We start from the raw sequence: 18,460 nt of genomic DNA, 5'->3' as shown, positions 1-18,460 counted from the left end.
GTACCTTCTGATATTACTAGAAGCCTAGTGTCCTTCTCTGAAGCAGCTGGCATCCAATGCATGGGCGTCGCAAAGATATATTTTTTGGGGAGGACTTCAATTGATTTAGTTGTTGAAGAATATCCATCCCCTGGGGAAAAAAAAGCCCCGGGAAAATTTGGGGTTTGAAGGTGCAAAAAGGTGGTTTTTAGGCATTTTTCTTTCCTAAATATTCTAATTATAGTTGGTTGCAATATATAATTTATTTGATCGGATCGGCTCGATTCGTCTCGGCTTTCTGCTATCGGCGCGCTTCGCGGTATCTGACCTTATTTTGATTTTACACGAAGATCGAATTTAAAAGTGCTCATATTACCACAATTGGACTAAATGCACCATGCGCAACATATGGGCTATATCACATAAATCATATTTTTAATATAACTACGAAACTAAATATATTATTGGAGGGGACGAAATTGAAGACTTTTATTATTGGGGGGGGGGGGGGGGGACGTGTCTCCCCCGTCCCCCTGGTTGCGATGCCCATGTCCAATGTATAAGGGATCATCCTTAAGTGTCCATATGCAAAGTGCCATGTGTGCACTACATTATATTTGCAGAATAAAAACAGTGTGTAATTATTAGACACCAAGATTCACCAAATGTTTCGATAATGGGCCTGACATAAGCAACTGTGCAGTCTTCAGAAATTCATAATAGTTTAATTATCAGAATCCTGCATTTACCCACCTTTCTCAGTTTTATTTTCGTAGCAATCCACACAATTATTAACTTTCAATTTCTTACGTACGTACCTAATTGTTTGACAGTTAAGCTTTAGTAATTTTAACTGTTGTAAATTAAGCTAAATAAAGGACTATGTTTTTTTTAACCTCTAAAATTATGATCTTAGATTAGTGTTAGGTTAATTTACTTAACAGAGTTAATGTTAATTTTTACTTTATTTAAGGTGTTTGTTGTGCAATGGTGACTTAAGACTTACGGTTGTGTCTTTTTCTAACTGGAATCTTATTTTCTTTCCAGCGAACCATGGCCAAGGTTGTATGTATATAGGCCAAAATATGGGCAGTATACAACATATAAGCACCCTATCCAGAGATTACTTGTATAAGTGAAAACTGTCAGGCCACGTGGGATGCCCTGCAAATTCCCGCGGGCCCCCCTTGTACCCATGGCTTACATGCGTCCAGCCTCAAAATTATCCTTCTCTAATAATATCAAGGATAATATCCAGATTTAGAGTCAATAGACGGTTATAGACTCACCTCCTCTACCCGCAAAATGTTCCCAGAATCCTTTCTAACAACTTTTACATGCCCTAGTACCAGTAGCACCACCAGATAAGGTCCTGTATTCAAACTACGAACCCTTGGTGATGACCAGTGTTGTAGAGGGATAATTTGAAATAGAAACCTATGCCCAGTTGTGGAGGTTCATAACAAATAATTCATTAGTCTCGGAGTTTCTCCTTCTAAAGAAAAATTAAAAAAAACAAAAAAAAAAACATATTTCTAAAAATTGTACAAACCAAAGACATTTTCAACATTATTCCTGTGTTTACATTGTTTTTAAATTTTTTTTAATGATTTTCAGAGTAAATACTTTTAGTTTTACGTAAGATGGATTGCAAGTCTTAATACATGAGATTTTTATTTTCCTGTTGTTAATTTATGTGTACATTTTATGGTTAACTATTAAATAGGTTACAGGTTGCAACAATTACATACCCAATAGGTACGGTATTCAAATAATTATGACAATGAAGTTATACGCAAAAAACATTACGTATAATGTTACTTATGATGAAATGGTGTTATTGTCATGAAACTCATTGTTAGGTAGTAAATCCTCTTTATCTTGGCACAGTTAGGGCCTACTGTTTATTTAACCGTTTCAGTATAAGTCATCCACTGAAGTGGACAATTTATATCTCAATGATACATGAAGTTTATCAAACCTTGAAGGTTAACCTTAAGGTGTAGGTACCTACCTACTTTCTTTTGGACATCATAGTTTGTAAATATTAAATAAATAAAAAAAAATATTTCACTTATATTGATTATTCTAAAATAATTAATTATTAAATATTATAATCATAGCTTTTTAGTATTACCACACCGAAAAAAAAAATTGTTTACTTACAATAAAAGACAATCCCTTTTTGGCACAGCCTACAGGCGTATGTAGATTTTGAAGTACCAACCTATTTATTCTGGAATTTTATGGAAACTTCCATAAACTTCTGGAACATTTAAAAAGCTTAATGTTAATTTTTTCATTTTCCATGAAGTAAAAATATTTTGAATGATTTTAACTCAATAGCTTAGAATGATTTTTCATATTATGCTTACTAAGGTAGTAGTGAATTGTTTTGATCAAAAAATATGTACTACTTTTTTATCCCTTGCACAAATATATGGGCATATAAAAATTTACCTTGGACCAAGGCTAAGGATGATATTAACACGGTTTAAAATAAATTCAAACAAATTTGATAGTAAGAAAGTTTAAATATTTTTAAATTACAACTCCCCCTGTTTTTACTTTAATAGTTTGTATAATCAAAAATTGTTTCAGCCAATGGTTTAAGATAATGTTTAGGATTTTTACAATAAATTATAATGGATCTTATTGTATAGGTACCTACCTAATGAAAGAGAAATGATTTTGTTTGTTGCAAGCCTTGTTATTTCTACCCCTCAAAGTAATGGTTGGTTACATAAAAATTTACTTTAGACAAAAGTTTTAGACCAAATTAAGGTAGTTAAAATAAATAAGAACGGATTCAAAACAGTGTACCTAGTAGGGAAGTTTATTATATTTTTGTTCCAACCCCTTGCAGTAATGATTCATCTTATCAAAAATTGTTTCAGACCAAAGTTTTAGATAATTTTTAAAAGATTTACAATTAATTGTTATACATTCTATAGTTTTACCTAATAAGAGAGTCATGGATTTTTTTTGTGCTTTAACCTTTGTTTTTTCCACCTTTTGCAACAATGGGTGCTTGTATCAAAAATTGTTTCAGACATAAATTTTGGATTAAAATTATATTTGCAAACAATTTGAATGAATTTGATGGTGTGCTTGCTAAAGCAGTTATGCATTTTCTTGGGATTCATCCCTTGTTTTTTCCCACCCCTTTTTATAATTGTTGGTTGAATAAAACATTATTTTGGGTGAATGTTGTAGACAATATTTTAAGGTGTTACATTAAATAAGAACAGATTTAATAGTGAATATAGTATGGAAATTATGATTTTTTTTTATTAATTCTACCCCTTTTTTTTACTCTCTTGCTGCAATGGTTCATTTTGTCAAGAAATAATTCAGACAAAAGTATTATAACAGAATTAGACAACTTTAAATCTGAATGGCTTCAATAGTGTGCCTATTAAGGGAGATGTGAATTTTCTTGACATTCAACCCTTTTTTTTTCCATCCCTTGCTATAATTGTTGATGGTGTAAAAAATTATTTCAATTGAATGTTGTAGGCCTACATGATATTTAAAGGTTTTACAGTACCTATATAAGAATGGATTCAATAGTGCACATGGTATGGAAAATTTAAATTTTTTAAAATTATATTCCAGTTTTTTTCTTCCCCTTGCTGCAATGGTTCGTTTTATCAAAAATTGTTTTAGCCAAATGTTTTATATAAAAATTATGTCTTTACAAATAATTCAAACAGATTCAATTGTGTTCCAACTAAGGGAGTTAAGAATTTTTTTGTCCTCGAACCATTGTTTATTCTTTCCCTTGCAGTTATGGTTGATTGTATCAAAAATGTATTTAGCCAAATTTTTTTGGTATTTACTCCTATTAAATATAATACGTTTAAATTGATTCAATATTTGTATAATTATGGGAGTTATAGCAATTTGTTTTGTTTTTCGAAAAACATTCACATTTCTCCACCTTTGGTAGAATTTTGCCCATTAATTAACAAACTCGACCGAGATTTTCTATTACTATAGGTACTTCGGAAGTTTGGAAGTGATTCGTTCAAATTACGGCAGTTACCTTTTTCATAAAATTGTGATAAATACACACTCACACCTACATACACATTGGAGTTGACGATGGTTTTGGGGTCTAAGGATCATGAAGCCAAAAACTATATAAACATTTTCTGAACGCCGCACAATGGTAATGGCTACAATAGGTGGTCTTGCTTCGAAATCTACTAAAGATGAAAATTAGCTATAACTTATGAATTGACAAAATGTGACTGACAGCGTTAAAGATGTTTCAGATAATGTGTAAATGATGATTCCATGTGGTATCTATGTTTAAGTTCAGTTCCAATGAGCTTCACTTGTTTTTGACTACCACATATTTCTATTACTTACCTTGAAAATGAAGTACGCACAGTTTTTAGTTTATACACCACCACCATTCAGAAACTTTTGTTTTTGATAAAAAGTTGTTATTGTTGTACAAAAATTCTGGTCGCGTGATATTTCATCTAAGAAATTAGTAACTTTTGAGAACTGCCACATAACTTTATTATTGTTGCTTAAAGTGGCAGATAAAAGACTACAAACTCAAGTGGTAAGAGAGACATTTCTGCAAGAGCACAAGTATGGGAACATCTTGCCTTTTTCAAGCTTCTAGGAATGACTCATCTGATGCTGGCATACCGCAGAACCTGACCTGAATTAAAGGAGGGGCGAGGGATCAAGGGTCACGGGCCTTGGGCCTCCCGCCAATATAGGGGTAAATATCTCAAAACAAGAAAAATACATGTCTCTTTGCTGTCAACGGTTTATAGTGATAGGGAACATTTAACAAAAATTTCCATAAATTCTATTTTTTTTCTCTAGCTTGATAAATGTAATAATCATACTTTATTTTTTTAATTAATTAAAATTATTTAAAATCATAAAATGTTATTGTACTAGCCTTTTCTTCTAACATAGTAATTCACATAAAATTTAGTTACAATATCTGATAATTTACACCAGTTATAAATATTCACAATTAATGTTTAGCATGGTTTTACATGAAAAACACAAATTACATTATTTTTTAATATATATACGTATATTATTACTGGTGACTTGGTCATAGATGGCAGCACAATCACAATGTAGGAACATAACTAGTCCACTAGAGAGTAGTAATGTTATGAGTTACCTATTGTGACAAGTACAATTTCAGTTGCGTGTAGTTTACTTGTTAGTTAATTCTGATTTTCCCATTTTATATTTAACACGAGTCATTTTTCTGGACTTTGTCATATGATACATCTTGGTTAAGTCAAAAATGTTTTATTATTCTAGTTATAATGAATGAATGGTAACAGTGATGTCTTTTCAGTGTACCTAAAGCAAAACTCAAATTATTTGGAGGGAACTCTCAATATTTATATGATGAAGTTTCACCATTACCCTGGCTACAGTTGGACAGGACAATTAAATAAACAATTAAATAAGTTTTTTGTGTTGTGATAATTGTATTTTAATTATTTTTTTGTAGATTTAATTTAATATTGATAAATATACTTAAAGTTAATTATGTTTTGCTAAGCAACTAGGCCTAATGCCTATATTGCTAATATTAAAAAACTGTACATTTAATTTGTTTGTACAAGATATAGTTTATTTACATTAACTGAGAGTAATAGCTTTACTTTTTAATTTTTGTATGGATTGCTAAATTATTGGCATTTCCAAATGGCAGTCATTTTAAATTCTGAATGTAAATAACTTAAATACAGAAAATGTATAACAATGAACACCATTTTGAAATTGGAATGTTGAATTAAGCTGGTTATTTTTGTTATTAGGTCTTAATGTAAGTAAGAAGCATACCAAGTTTCAACTTATGGGACTTCCTGTGTACAATTATTTTTATCTTTAATCCCCCATCAGGACTTAAAAAAGGTTGAAAAGGTCATGTGGTTATTTGTAGATTACTAGCATGGACAATCATGAAGGAGACAAACACAGACATCGCCCAAGAATTTGGGAGTCTGGGGCTTCTAAAAGACTTAAGGCAAAAGAAGCAACAATGAAATCAGCTGAAGAGATGGCAAAGATAACAAAATCGGACCAGTTCTTCACTGTTCAATCAAGACAAGTGTCAGAAAGGAGTGATGACTTTGCAGAACCAGATCAACCTGAAAATGCTTTAGTGGAAATGGTTGTTGATCCTGACAAAGAAAAGGCATAAGTAGTAATGGGTCCAATTGAAGAACACAGAAAAGGAGGCTGATAGTGGCACATCTATTGTAGAAGTTGAAGGCCCACCAGGGGGAAAAAGACAGGGGTGCCCACAAGGGGGGGCAACGACGCAGACTGCGTCATTAAAATTTCAGGGGGGGGGGGGGGGGGGGGGTGGTGGTTAAAAGACGAGAAAAATGTATATATTATTTACATAATTATAGCTTCTAATGTGAAAATACGTTTCTGGTGCTGTGATAATTGAAAGGGATCTTGTAAATCAAATTGACAACCCCGCACTTTCCTCAACAAAAGCAGTTTGGCATCTGTCGGTTCAGGATGGAAATATTACCCGATATGACCAAAATTATTATTAGAAAATCAGTTTTAATTAATGCAAAATGTGATAAAATATAATACTAAAAAAGTATAATATTATAAAATAATTGAGTAAATCATTGAGAAAATGGCATAAAAAATTTCCGATAGGGGGGGGGGGGGGTGCGCATCATTAGGTTGGGGGGGAGGGGGGGGGAGTCATAGCGTTTGGGGGGGGGGGGGGGGGGCACCTCTGAAAAAGACATTGGACTTTGGCCATCCATTATTTCCTTCGGAACAGATGCGGAATTACTGGATGAAATGGGGTGCATCAACAATCCAGCACTGTGATGAAAGTGTGTTCATTGCCCACTAGGTTCAGCAACCTTGAAAGGATCACAATTTTCCAAGAATGAGCACACTTAGGCTTTTCAGTCATAAAAATCATAATGGAGAAGTCATAATGAGGAATTGGTTATGCTTTGCTCCCTCTAATGGACATGTTTACTGCTTCATGTGCAGATTGGTGTGCTTAACTACAACTACAGAACCTGAGTCTTCTCAGCTTTCGTCTAATGGATTCTGTGATTGGAAACATTCACAAGAACGTATACAAAGTCATAAGCGGTCAACGGAACATGTGAAAGCTACGATTGGGCGAATAGATACTGAGCTGACACAACAGGTCGAGCGTCTGGAGCATTATTGGAGATCAGTGTTGAAATGAGTAGTAAATGTTAGTTAATTACCAAGCGTGGCTTAGCAATTAGAGGAGATAACGAATTGGATCACCTAGAAATGGAAATTTTCTGGGTATTCTTGAACCCATCACTCAGAACGACTTTCTTGCTCTGTATACCGAAACTCAAGTCAATTTCGGCAAGGGTCACACAAACTACCTGTCATCTACAATAATGGAAGAAGTTTATCAGTGTAATGGCTGAACAAGTTCTCGGAGAAATTATTTCTCGAGTTAAGAAATCAAAATATTACTCCACTTCTTTGGACTCCACACTCAATGCAGTGCAAATTGACCAACTAAACTTTGTATTGAGGTATATGGAGAAAGATGGCCCCGTGGAATGCTTTGTAACATTCATGGGAAACAAAGGCCATGGTGCTCAAGACATGTTCAATGGCTTAAGTGTTTTGAAGAGACATGACCTAGACCTGGGAAACTGCCAAGGTCTAAGTTATGACAATGCCTCTGCAATGAGTGGAAAGTACAATGGTCTACAAGCCAAAGTGAGAGAGAGGAACAATCTTGCACCCTGGATTCCTTGAACAGCACAGTCTCTAAATCTGGTTGCTAAAAATGCTGTAGGAAGCTGCTTGAGTGCTGTACTTTTTTTTTCCTGACTTCCTTGAAAAGCTGTTCGCCTTATTCACACAGTTTCAATGCATTGGCATCAGCTACTGACTGAAGTTTGAAAAAAAAAAAATTACTCAGCATTAACTCTCAAACACATCACAACGCATTGGTCCTGCAGAGCTGACGCAACTAAGACACTTGAGCATGACTATTAGCAGATTAAGGATGTACTTAAATAGATTGCTGATGACTTTGAAGAAAAATGCTGTGTATGGTGTGAAGCAGGCCTGTTAACACTGATGAATCAGCTTGAAATTGGTATTTACACCATCCTCTGGAATAATAATATCCTGCGAAGAATAGATACAACTAGTAAAAATATACAACACGATAAATACGATTTAAATACTTAAAAACTATGTTGCATTAAAGCATGACTCCTTTGAAACTTATGAGAAGCAAGGCGAAGAGCTGTCTGGTTTAACAGACGAAAACTCAACACAAGCACCGAAATGTGCATCTTAACCCATTGGATTATGGCCATATGGAAGAAGTATAACTCAGCCCTTCTGAGAAATACATAACAGAAACTTTCTTGCCTGTTATTGATCAGTTTATCGCTTCTCTTGACCAACGTCTTCAAGCATTAAAGATATATCAAACCAATTTAGCTTTTTTAGCCAGACGAGCTGAAGTCTGAAGCAGAGCAACTCGTCAGGTCTTATTCAGATGACTTGGACATTACATTTATCTATGAACTGTCAGTTTGTAACATTTGCCAATATATTCATTGACAAGGAGCCAAAAGATATTAACCTTTTATGTACAAGCTTATCATGAAAAGAGGTGTGCAGGGTACTTTCCCAAACATTGAGATAGCTCTACGGATATATATAATTTCGATGGTAAAAAACTGCAGTGGCGAGCGCTCCTTCTCAAAACTCAAATTAATTGAAGAGCTACAATACATTATTCTTTGGTTTGGCACATTCCATAATCCCAACTGAAATGGAAGAAATTGCACGAATGTTAATTGTTAGCCAACAATTAATGATAGGTTGTATTGTTACTGTCCTTTAATTAATTTGCCCCAGAATTGAAAACATTATAATTATGAAAAATTAAATTTAAAATTAAGTCGCTGTGGTTACGACTCCGGTACACTACTGGTTTGGACGCCTGCCTAGAAGGCAGGTCTACGATGGAGCACGTCTACCCCCCTTCTGCCCCTTGCTCTTAGAGATGACCTAGCTGTTGGTAGCAGTCTCTTGCTAGCTGGTCTCATCCCTCCGTTCCCAAGCATGAGGCAATTCTAGTTGCAGATAAACACGCAAGGCATTCTGAAAATGCACACATGATGGGTAGGACACAGCTTGGTTAATGCTTAGTCTTTACACCTCAGGTGGTCTTTATCTGCTCTTTTTCATTGTGATTATACATATTCCAAAGGTGTCTCATCTACAAAACCAATTATTATTTTTATAAAAATGCTTCATGTTTATTGTAAGCAGCCGCAAAAAAAAAACTTCACATACGCACAGCCAAAACTCTTGCTTTACTCAAAGAAAATGATACTTTCTTGATACAAAAAGAAATTCCCATTTTGGGTACAAGATTTTACTGGCTGCTAGTAAAAACTAGGCACAATACCTTGTTTATTCTCTTTTTGTTCACAATTAAAAGGTATGTATGTAGTATGTGCCCTTACATGGTATTATTTAATTATGGAAATGTAACTTTTTAAATATTTATTTATCAATATAAATGGGATAAGTGTACTATTAGAAGCCTACGAAAATGAATTTCCTGCACACATTTCACTAAAACTTGATCATTCTGTCTTCTGTGCATATATTTAGTTTTTATTTTTTTAGACAAAAATACGGTATGTACATAGAACATGTCCGCCTATGGTATGGATCTATTTGGAAAGAAACACAGTTTTTAAATTCATTTACGTTTCCATTAGAAACAATTCAACAATCATGATACATATCATTTAGCAAACAGTACTGCCCAACTGTAAAGTTACTGGCATGTTAGTTAGGCAGCATTGTTAGCTAAGTGATGATATTTCATCAGTGTGAATCATATGCTTTTTAGGCACATGTATTGTATGAACCTATATTAACATTTCAGATTACATACAGTATTCCCATTGTTCTTAGATGTTCGATAATCCAGAAAATTGGAATGGCCACAATCGTCAACATGCCAGATCAAAGAGTTTTAACTGTACTACATTAACAAAAATCAGAATCCAAATTTTGTAATTCCATTTGGGTTTTGGGATAACATGTAACGTTTCCATTCTAAATTATATTCAACTCAAAAAATCTGGTATCGTCTCAACCTTAATTGTAACCCTCACATTTCCATCTAAGAATTCAATACCAGTACATAGGATGAAAAAACCACTATTTTCATGCAATCAGTGTGATAGTTAACCAACCACACTACCCAAAGGATAATTTCAATGAATAAAAAATAATGTCATATGTAAATATAAAGGAATAGCATTACTAAGAATTTTATAAGATAAGGTTATTCCTTGATAATTTAATCTCTTTTGTACACATTGAATTTACAACCACTCCAAAACACATAATTTTTTCAGCAAAATTGTTTAATTTATGAACTGGGTATGCAGTAGTTTATCAAGCTGTCTGAATACAAAATAAATTAACTGCATTTTTTTTACCCAAGATGGCTGCATGGCAAATAATAAACATACTTTAATGCTTTACTATTTACTATATTAATTTTTATCTAAATGGTGACATAGCTTTTCTACTATCACAAACTATAAGAGTTTTTTTGTTGAAATCAAACATGCAGGTATAGAACAGACATAGCTTTAACAAAATAGGGTTTACAAATACTGATGACAAAAAAAAAATCTTTACACAATAACCTTTAATTAAACCAAATTACTTATAGCTTTACTCTAAACATAATGTACAAATTACTAGCTTAGATCAACAAGACAAATATCAATCCTCTACTTTTGTAAATTTTTGGTATATTCACTTCCATTAACTCTCTCAAATGAAACAAGCCATCATTATCTCACTCGCATAATAGACTATTTTCATATAATATACAGTATAAGCAAATTAACCTTTTCTTACAACATTATTACACTACTTTAATCTATTTCTAAGCAAATGTCAACTTGAGGAATGTTAGCTTTGGTACAAGAGTCTTTGTCACTTGAAGGTGAGTAGTTATTTCGCACACATTTTTTTATTAATTTTTTCTAATCAAACTGTTAAGGTACTGCTCGACTTTACAATACAAGGGCAAAACTTCAACGTTTTAAAACTATTTCCACACACTAAATACTTTAAATATTAAATTTTATCATTACTGATGAAATGCAACTAAGAATATCCTAACAAATACTAATTTTTGTTTACTTGATCAGTGAAAAACTACAGTTTGTGAAAAGTTTGAAGAAATAAAATTTCTAATTATTAGGAATGAACAAGTTAAATACATTACTTTCTAATAGCCATCCCTTCTAAGTACTTGGAAGCTAATTTGATTACTCATTTTCCTGTGATGAAATTTTTATCAAAAATATAAATGCTTCATACACACTCAATGTTCTTCAAAGTGGAAACTTTTTTTCGTAGATAAACTTAAACAAATAATATTCAATATAAGAAAATATAAAAATTTACAATGCACTTGCATCGCACAGTATTGCTTGGGAAAACACAGGTGGGCAGAAAGCAAATATACATGAGCTTAAATAGCACCACTTATACTATAAATAAATCAAGAGAAACAGAAAACCGCTTATTCAATCTGCACGAGTGTGTATGAACTACACAAATAGATTTCAATGTTCCTTATCAAAATAACCATGTTCCTTGTCTCCAATAGATTCGAGTTCATTTCACAAAAAACTTTTTTAAGGTAAGAGAGCATTTTAAGACTTTTCAGTACCTGATCTACATCAGAAGAATCACAGAATCAGAATTCGCAGAGCAGAGAATTTTTTTTTTTAAATTTTATTTTTTACACAAATAGATACTTCTTATATTTTCCTCGAAAGTTCTTGTAATGTTCATAAATATTCTTTAATTTACTACTCGGTCTATTTTACACGAATTCACGTCTTGGAGCGAGATCTTTAACTGGTAAATGCAGGCGTCCTCGCAGCGGCGGGCGCGACGACCCTAGACGGGCGACCCCGCCTCCCCCCCACTCGTGTACTCCTTGAGCAGCTCGCGCAGACGCAGGATCTCCTTGGAGGCGGCGGCCAGGTCCGACTGCAGCTGCAGCTCCTTCTCGCGCAGCCGCTTGATGTCGCGCTGGAAGCTCTGCAAGCACACGCCACCGTCTCGCTCGCGGGGACGTCTAGTCGGCGCAGGGCAAAACACAGCACCCAGCACCGCCGTGCAGGGTCATCAAACGCGAACACCAAAGAAAATTATTATAAAGTACAACGGTATTCTATTCAGTTTATCCTCTAACCCTTCATTGTTTTAACTGGACAGGCGACAGGCAGTGACACATCACAGTGCCACTGGAGGTTTGACTCAGCCAGCAGATTCCAGCGATGATTAGAATAAATAAACCCACACACAAACACACACACACACACAGTAACACAATGATTGACTTGACCTATCATCAAATTCAACTGACTGACAAGTCATGTTCAGCACTCAACAGGATTGCAGGATTCAAGTCAAAAGAGTGAGTGAATGAATGAATGAATTAATGAATGTATGTATGAATGAATGAATTAGGGCTTAATAACTTATCTACATTTGAATCATCGGAGACAAGGCAGATGACCAATGGAGCATTGACAAAATGAACAAGCCCAAGAAAGGAAAATGAGAAGGTTAAACTAAAAAACAAAAAAATTTCCAATCGAATATCAAATTATGAATGTTTAATATTTTTCTATTTAAATTTAAACTTAGGTACAATGAAACCTCTTCTCTTCCAATTTTTACAGGAGGGTGCAAAATACAGTTAAATGAAAAAGAGAATCTATGGAACCATAAGAGATTGGTGTAATATACAAGAAAATAAAATAAAACCTGGCAAAAACGTTTTTACAAAATAGTGAATTTTTTTAAATGTTAAATTGTTTTTTGATTAAACTGCTCATACACATAAAAAAAGTATTTTTAATAATTTTTAAACAAAATCATAGATAATTTGTTATACGTAAAATGCATGTATGTGAACTATGTAACAGAATACAAATAAAATTTGTGAATAATGGAGTATAAGGAGACAACTCCCATACACAGCCCTCATACAAAAGCACCTAAACTATTCTGTAACCAAAAAAATCATTACAAGAAAAAAGATAGTTAAAAACATAATCATGGAAAATAATGTGGCAGAAACGCCACAATAAATCTACTCGATTCGTATATGTTACAATATTTCATTTAAATGTTTTGCGAGTGATTTTCGTAGCTGTCCGCTAGTTAGGAATCAAAAAAAAATATTTGATATTTTGAATTGAATATCAAATTGTTGATTAATACTGAATGTTTTTCAAATATTTGCAGAACTCAAAACAGAAAACTAGGGGTATAAGAGTATTAAAAAAAAAAAAAAAATTAGATATTCGTGAGTAATACGATACAGAATTGTATTCAACATTTAATTTTTTTTTTTTTTTTTTTTTTTTTTTTTTACTAATAAGTCAGCAATTGGAACCCATTCACAAAAGATTGAGAAAGGATAAGAGTTAAAAATATATCAAACCTAGAAGATTTATTTAGAAATTTGCATTTGTTTGCTGCAACGTAGTACATGCATATTTTTTTTTATTATATGTGATTATGATTACAAATTATTAAAAATATTAGATTTATAAAAAAAAATGTTCAAACTTTAAAATTTAATATTTTAAGAAAATGCATATTCAGGTGTTTTTATTTCCTTTATCATTTACACAACTCTATTATGGCTCCTGGCTCCATATATCGATGGCTTAGAATGAATACCTTTTATCTCATACCGAACATACGAGGTTTTCTCCACAATGTGGAGTGCTACTGATATACGTGGTTTCTTTTTTTCCCGATAGAAAGCAGTAGGATGCACATTTTATTTCTTTCAGCCAAACATTTGTTGCATGTGCTCTGCATACGCACATCAAGATGTGTCGCGCGGCGTCTAACCGCGCGCCGATGCAACCAGCACAAGCCAAGTGTTCGCGCGCTGCGCGCATGACGTTCGGAGCCTCTCGGGAGCCCTCGGGGAGGCTCGTTTTGGCGGGTTGCCAACCGGACATCGCCGAAGGCGCCTGTTCCGGTTGCCCCGACCGAGAACAATCTGCCATGTTCGATACTAGCAGTTCACAGAGTATAAAAGGGGTCCCATTTTCCGCTACGAGAGGAGACTCGTCGCGACCACCAGCGACACCATCCGGAGGCCCTGCTGGCCTTCCTTGCCGAAGGAAGCTACACTGTCAACACGTCTCGCCGGTCTGCCGTCACGCTGCCCGTCGGAAGAAGCTACCACTTGGTAAAGTACTGTTTCGTCGTAGACACCTATAGACCGAGTGGGTAGAAAACTTAGAGTGAGAAGAGGGGCAGTGGTGACGGAGGCAAGGCTTGGAGACGGCGGTGTGAGCTTGAGAGTCCCGATGAAAGACTTTACATCTGACTGGACACACAACACTTAGGTGCAAATCCCGGCAGCGACACGTGAAGAATAATGCCAGTCCCCACACCGACGAGCATTTCTCCCTCTACGATAGTTTGGGGAGATAGTCAATGGTAACCCCTGCATCGACGAATAAGAACTTGCCCGCAGAATTACGTGTCGACAAGAGTAATCTAAGTTGACGACTAGTTAAATTAATAATTAGATATTAATAATTAGAGGTCTGCTTACCCTCGTGAAAACATCTATAGTGGTCCTTTTTGTATTAGTCATGTTGTGTATAAATAGCATGTTAGTTAAATGATATTAATGATTATGGTGATGTTTGCTAACTTGCACATTGACAGAGGTGTGTCGCATAATATTCAATAAGTCGAGGGGTCTTGTTATATACTTTTATTTGCACTCTGGAAATTTATGTACGTTAATTGCTTGTAACTTAGCTTTTGTTTTGACGGTGTTCCCAGCGCCAAGCGCGGTGCCAAATATGAGAGCACGGGCAATTGTGAAGTGAATTTGTTAAGCTGCATTCACGTGTCTCACGTTGCAATAATTCCTAAACGTTTCTTTTCGCAGACTTTTGCATCAGAGCCACGCCGCAAATATCAACTGTTTACATTTTTGTCATTAATGAAGTTGTTATGAATAATTTAATGTTTAAGCGATAATAAATGTGTTGTTACCATAGAGTTGTAATACTATTAGATGAAACTTCGCCGCACTCTGTTCCATTCCTAATCCTTGTTCCCCTCGAGTGTTTAACACGAGAGGCTACACATTTTGTGAGATACGAGGTTTTCCAGCCAAAAGCATAAAAAAAGTACTTTCGTCCAAAAATTGAGATACGAGGTTTTTCATTCTAAGCCATCGATATATTTCTCTCTTTAATTTTACTGTAGTTCTCGTCAATTTTTCTTGAACTCGTGAGAAGTAAGGAAAAAAAAAAAACTTCAATTCAGTTTGGATTCAGACGTTTGATTTGAAATTTGATCCAAATAGAAAAAAAAAAATTAGGATTTGCAGAATTGTCCATGAAGCCCAGCGCCGAGGACTGAGCCCCCGAGCCGAGGCACATAATGCCACACTCGTGAATTTCACGTTTGATTTGAAATTTGATCCAAATTGGGGGGGGGGGGGGGGGGGGGGGGGGGGGGGGGAATGAGGTCTCCTTAAAACTGAACACTTGCAGAAGTGTCCATAAAACCCAACACTTGCAGAGAAGTGTCCACGAGGACCGGGACCTATGCGCCGAGGAACGCACCACGTTCTGCCGCAGCAGGTCGAGCTTGTCGCACTTGAGCCGCGTGACCTCCTGCCGGAGCTGGTCCACCTGCTGGTGGCCGTCCAGGCACAGGCTGCAGGCCTTCCGCGGGGTCTCCGCCGACGACATGCTCTCCAGCCCCGTGTCGCTGTCCGCGTACACGGCGGGGTCCAGGTCCACGCTGTTCAGCGACGAGTCGTCGCTCTCCGAGGGAGTCGCCCTGGAGCACACCGGCCCCCACCCCTTCCCATCAACACCTGCGGCCAGGGGCGCAATAAGGGGGGGGGGGGCAAGGGTATTTTGCCCCCCCCCCCCTCTGAAACCTTGAAGTGGGGGCAAACGGGGGCAAATAAAGTGCTGTGTAATCAATTTTTAGATAATAAAACTGCTTAAATAGCACCATTTTCCACCTTGAAATACAAATTTTCCCGGGGGAAGACCCCCAGACCCCCTGCTTCAATAGGGGGGGATCAATGGTTCTTTATAAAAAGGTATACTGCCCCCCCTTTTGGAAATTTATTTGTTGCGCCCCTGCCTGCGGGTACACCTACAGCTACAGCTACAGCCTAGTGGTACCTTTGAATATATATATATATACTGTATAGAAGTCGCGAGTGGATAGGATTTACTCTACGTTTTTCAGGAGCGTATGATGAGCAGCTTGGGAACTTCACCGCTGCAGTGCACTCCCGTAACGCCCTGTATCATCTTAGTTGTTATTTACACGTTAGAGCGCAGCACTGTCGCCCGATGTCATTCCCCGCACCCCCCACCGATCATTCACTGCAGCTCGAGGTTGTTCAACGGGAGGGGGAAGGGGTGTTTGAAGAGTTCGACACTTGTCCGCAAGGGACCACAACAAGTCGATGCCCTAGAGATGGTGGCGATTGCGGCGGTGAATTAACCAACTACCTCAAAATTTTAGAAATTTTAACCTGGGCTGGCGACTTCTATACAGTATATATATTCAAAGGTGGTACCGAGCGATGGATGTGACTTGTGGTGGTGCATTAACAAGTACGGATACATCGACGAAAGCTGTCGTGAACCAGGGAATTATAAAAATTCGGAAACAGCATTTTTGTAAGCGCCTTGTGTTACGACTTTTAACAAGAATGAAAAGTACCAAAAATAGTGGTTATAAAATCAACATCCTGGACACCATGCATTTTCTTGTTGCTTCATGGGGAAATGCTTGACTCAACCATCATTACCAACTGCTTCAGAAAAGCAGGCTTTGGTGCTCAACAAGTTAATGATATTTTCCCTGAAGAAGCATTTGAGGACAGTGAACCAAATTGCATGTGCTTCTACACGCAGTGCAAATTGGAAAACTCTTCAAGAGCACCTGAATTTTTCATGCACTTTGGAAGATTGTGTCTCAGTTGATGATGCAGTTCTACCATTACACTGAAGCCCTTGACCACCTGGACAACCTGAGGTTCATGGAACACCAAATGTTTCAGAAAGTGTGAGGAAGAGTTTATGGGAACTGGAAAATTCTGTGATGCGTCAGAACGAAAATGTGTTCAAAAAAACAACTCAATGCAGTATTTTTCAAAACTGTGAAGTGTAAATGTTAGTTCTTTTTTTTTGTTTTGATAATTATTTTTATTGTGCTTATTAAAAAAATTCCTTTTTAATAGTTAAATTTACTGATATATTATATAATTTTTCCAGCATGCCGATGATAATTGGTAAGTAATTTTAGGTTAAACAGTATGTCATTTTATTAAAATTGATTTTTATGAAGCAAATGTATTTACCTTTTAAGAGGGTTTTCCTGTTAGAAGGTTTTAGCATCCAGTCTCTTGAAAAACGTATAAACAGGGTTTTACTGTAATAACACAAGGTTAGTAGAGGGAGGTTGCCTCGGTCCCGTAAGCGCTGTGTAGCCAGCCGGCCGAGGGTGGGTGACGTCACTAGCAGTCCCGCAGCTGCCGGCCTGCCCGTTATCTGTCTGCCGCGTCCGGCCACAGCAGCAAGTGTCGCGTCTTCAATTAAACTCATAGATCGAACACGTTGTTAACACTATTACAACGACCCTTCCATAATTGTTCCATTATATTTATACTCGGTCTAATACTGATATGGCTGCCATTATTATAAATATTATCCCCCCCCCCCCCCAAAAAAAAAAACGCAATAAAGTAAGTTAACACGCGAAAAACAGATTCCATTATTATGATAAGCACAAAAATTATTATGTACATAGAAAACCATTCCACATCACTGATGATTGTGAGTACCTTGCAAGAAATACACAAAAAAAAAAAAAACAAGCATATGTGGAAACAATAAAATATCTCGGTACTCACCAAACATTGCAACCGTTGCATATTTGGTTAGCTCATTGATCGTCCGTAGTTTCCGATGTCGGATTATTTCTTTACTCTTGGAAAATAAAAAAATAAAATAAAAAAAAATCATTTAGCATTAAGTTTTTGAGAGATTGCTTTAACACACGTGTAACTTAAAAAAATTGTTTAGTTGATAATGCACCATATAAATAAAAATTCGGTCATCCTGATCAAAACTAGACCTAATAAAATATTCCGAATGTCACTTTAGAAGTCAGCTATTTAATGCAGCATACAAATTCAGGTCTTAAATGCCTAAGTACTTCATGTAACAATTCTTTTGTATTTTTTAATTTTTTTCCTCCCGTCGTATGACATGGCACTAGAAGTTCTCTTGGTAGATTTTCGGGATTCTTCTGAAAGACACTTCATTCTTATGAATTTTCT

At 35.9% G+C, this 18,460-nt stretch overlaps 1 protein-coding gene across 9 annotated transcripts in view; it reads right to left on the bottom strand.

Annotated features, from left to right (window-relative positions):
* Positions 1 to 10,330: 10,330 nt before the first annotated feature.
* The window catches only part of LOC134543354 (rap1 GTPase-activating protein 1), a 612,076-nt gene continuing 603,946 nt past the window's right edge, over positions 10,331 to 18,460 (bottom strand). For all 9 annotated transcript variants that reach the window (XM_063388338.1, XM_063388341.1, XM_063388339.1 and 6 more), the window contains 2 exons: positions 15,714 to 15,933; positions 10,331 to 12,132 (listed from right to left, as the gene is read on the bottom strand). In XM_063388338.1, the coding sequence (XP_063244408.1) occupies positions 11,989 to 12,132; positions 15,714 to 15,933 (364 nt within the window). In that variant the 3' untranslated portion in view covers positions 10,331 to 11,988. The remainder of the gene's footprint in view (positions 12,133 to 15,713; positions 15,934 to 18,460) is intronic.

Source organism: Bacillus rossius (assembly GCF_032445375.1).
Source record: "Bacillus rossius redtenbacheri isolate Brsri chromosome 9 unlocalized genomic scaffold, Brsri_v3 Brsri_v3_scf9_2, whole genome shotgun sequence".
Taxonomy (NCBI): domain Eukaryota; kingdom Metazoa; phylum Arthropoda; class Insecta; order Phasmatodea; family Bacillidae; genus Bacillus; species Bacillus rossius.
The sequence above is the reverse complement of the archived record's forward strand: the minus strand, read 5'-3'. Positions and strand labels throughout refer to the sequence as shown.